At 38.2% G+C, this 1,537-nt stretch overlaps 1 protein-coding gene across 1 annotated transcript in view; it reads right to left on the bottom strand.

Moving 5' to 3' along the window:
* Positions 1-394: 394 nt before the first annotated feature.
* Positions 395-1,537, bottom strand: part of LOC119590998 — a 6,297-nt gene continuing 5,154 nt past the window's right edge. The window contains exon 2 of the mRNA XM_037939730.1: positions 395-1,150. Coding sequence (XP_037795658.1) covers positions 895-1,150 — 256 coding nt within the window. The 3' untranslated portion in view covers positions 395-894. The remainder of the gene's footprint in view (positions 1,151-1,537) is intronic.

Here is a 1,537-nt window from a genome sequence, read left to right as displayed (position 1 = left end):
CATACTCCGTTATCAGTAAATATAGCAATTTTTATTCATGTTCATATCGGAGTGAACAGTAGCAGCATAAATGATAATAGCAACAATGCTTATACTGCTCATCGTAGTATCATCACGGACTCCATCTCTGCCACTGGAAATTGACTCACTTTTCCTGCTCCATCATTTTATTTTGGGGAGGAAATTGCAAATCATAGTTTTCAAACACCATTAAAAAGGATAAATTTTTTTCTCCATGCATGCGGAGAAATAAGGAAACATCCGCAGGCATGAAACAATATGATAATAAGAATGGAAAGGAAAACAAGAAGAAAAAGCTAGATATAACAAGGAAAAATCTAATTGATCAGCTTGTATTTACAAACATGAAATTTAGACAGAAAAGAGAGCCTTGTTGCATCATTCTTGTTGGAATAGAATGCCTGCGCATATAACGAGATGCATTATTCAAATAAGAATAATATGAATTAATATTTCGCAAAACCTGACAAGGATAACTTCCTCTGGTTATTTCTTACCTTGTGAGGAGTAGTCTTTTGGTGTAATTATTTTCGTTACTCAGAATTTTACTCATGATCGTAATCTTAGCCGAATCTGATACAACATATAATAACTAAGCATATTACAATGGCAGTATTACGCTTTATGAAAGTCTTAACACCTAGAAAGCAATGGGAACAGGGATGACATCTCACATTCCCTTGGGTTGGGGTGTGGGGGTGGAGGCGTCTCGGGTGTGCTGCGATATAATGAAAATGAAAACAATGACCCCCTATTTTCCGACTAGCGCCCATCCGAACTTCGAACAAAAATCGCAGACTTCAGACAAAACACACCCAGAAACAGCAGTCTTATCGTAGCAAACACACGCGACAGCCACTTTGGCCTCCTTGATTAGTATGTGACGGACCCAAATGTGGATGTCAATAAACATGCCATGCCCGAGGTGGTGTTTTCACAATCTGGGCTTTTACTCGGCTCAAAATGTTTCCTCGGTCTGGGTAGCAGGGCAGGGCTGACGAATGCTATGGCCATTTCGAATGCTGAGCCGAGATGTGTTCCTGGTTGTGACATTGCGGGAGTGTCTGCCTTCCTGCCTTGGTTCCATCCTCGACTCTGGTTGAATCCCACCAGCTGCACCCCAATGGACCTGTAATGTAATGCATTTTCTGCCACTGTTTAGGCGTTAAACCAGTTTCAAAGAAGGTCTGATACCTCTTTTAACAGGTTTAAAAGGAATATTTTTTTGCGTGGACTTATGTTATGAATAGTGAACCAATTTATCCATGTTTTTTCGTGGCATATAACTCATAAAAAAAATCTAACAAATATTGATAATTGATGGATAAAGTAGGCAATAATTTTCAAAACAAACTCATTCTTTTCTTATAGTATGTAATCATGAAGTTCCTTTTATGCGAATTGCATTAGCTACTCTTTTTAATACACGAAAAATACATTTCCACACACAGCAAAAGAGAAGTAATCAAAAGACAAGTGAAAACATGTAGAGCTTCAAATGTATCGTATGTCTACT

The sequence above is a fragment of the Penaeus monodon genome, chromosome 28 (genome assembly GCF_015228065.2).
Source record: "Penaeus monodon isolate SGIC_2016 chromosome 28, NSTDA_Pmon_1, whole genome shotgun sequence".
In the NCBI taxonomy this organism is placed as follows: domain Eukaryota; kingdom Metazoa; phylum Arthropoda; class Malacostraca; order Decapoda; family Penaeidae; genus Penaeus; species Penaeus monodon.
The sequence above is the reverse complement of the archived record's forward strand: the minus strand, read 5'-3'. Positions and strand labels throughout refer to the sequence as shown.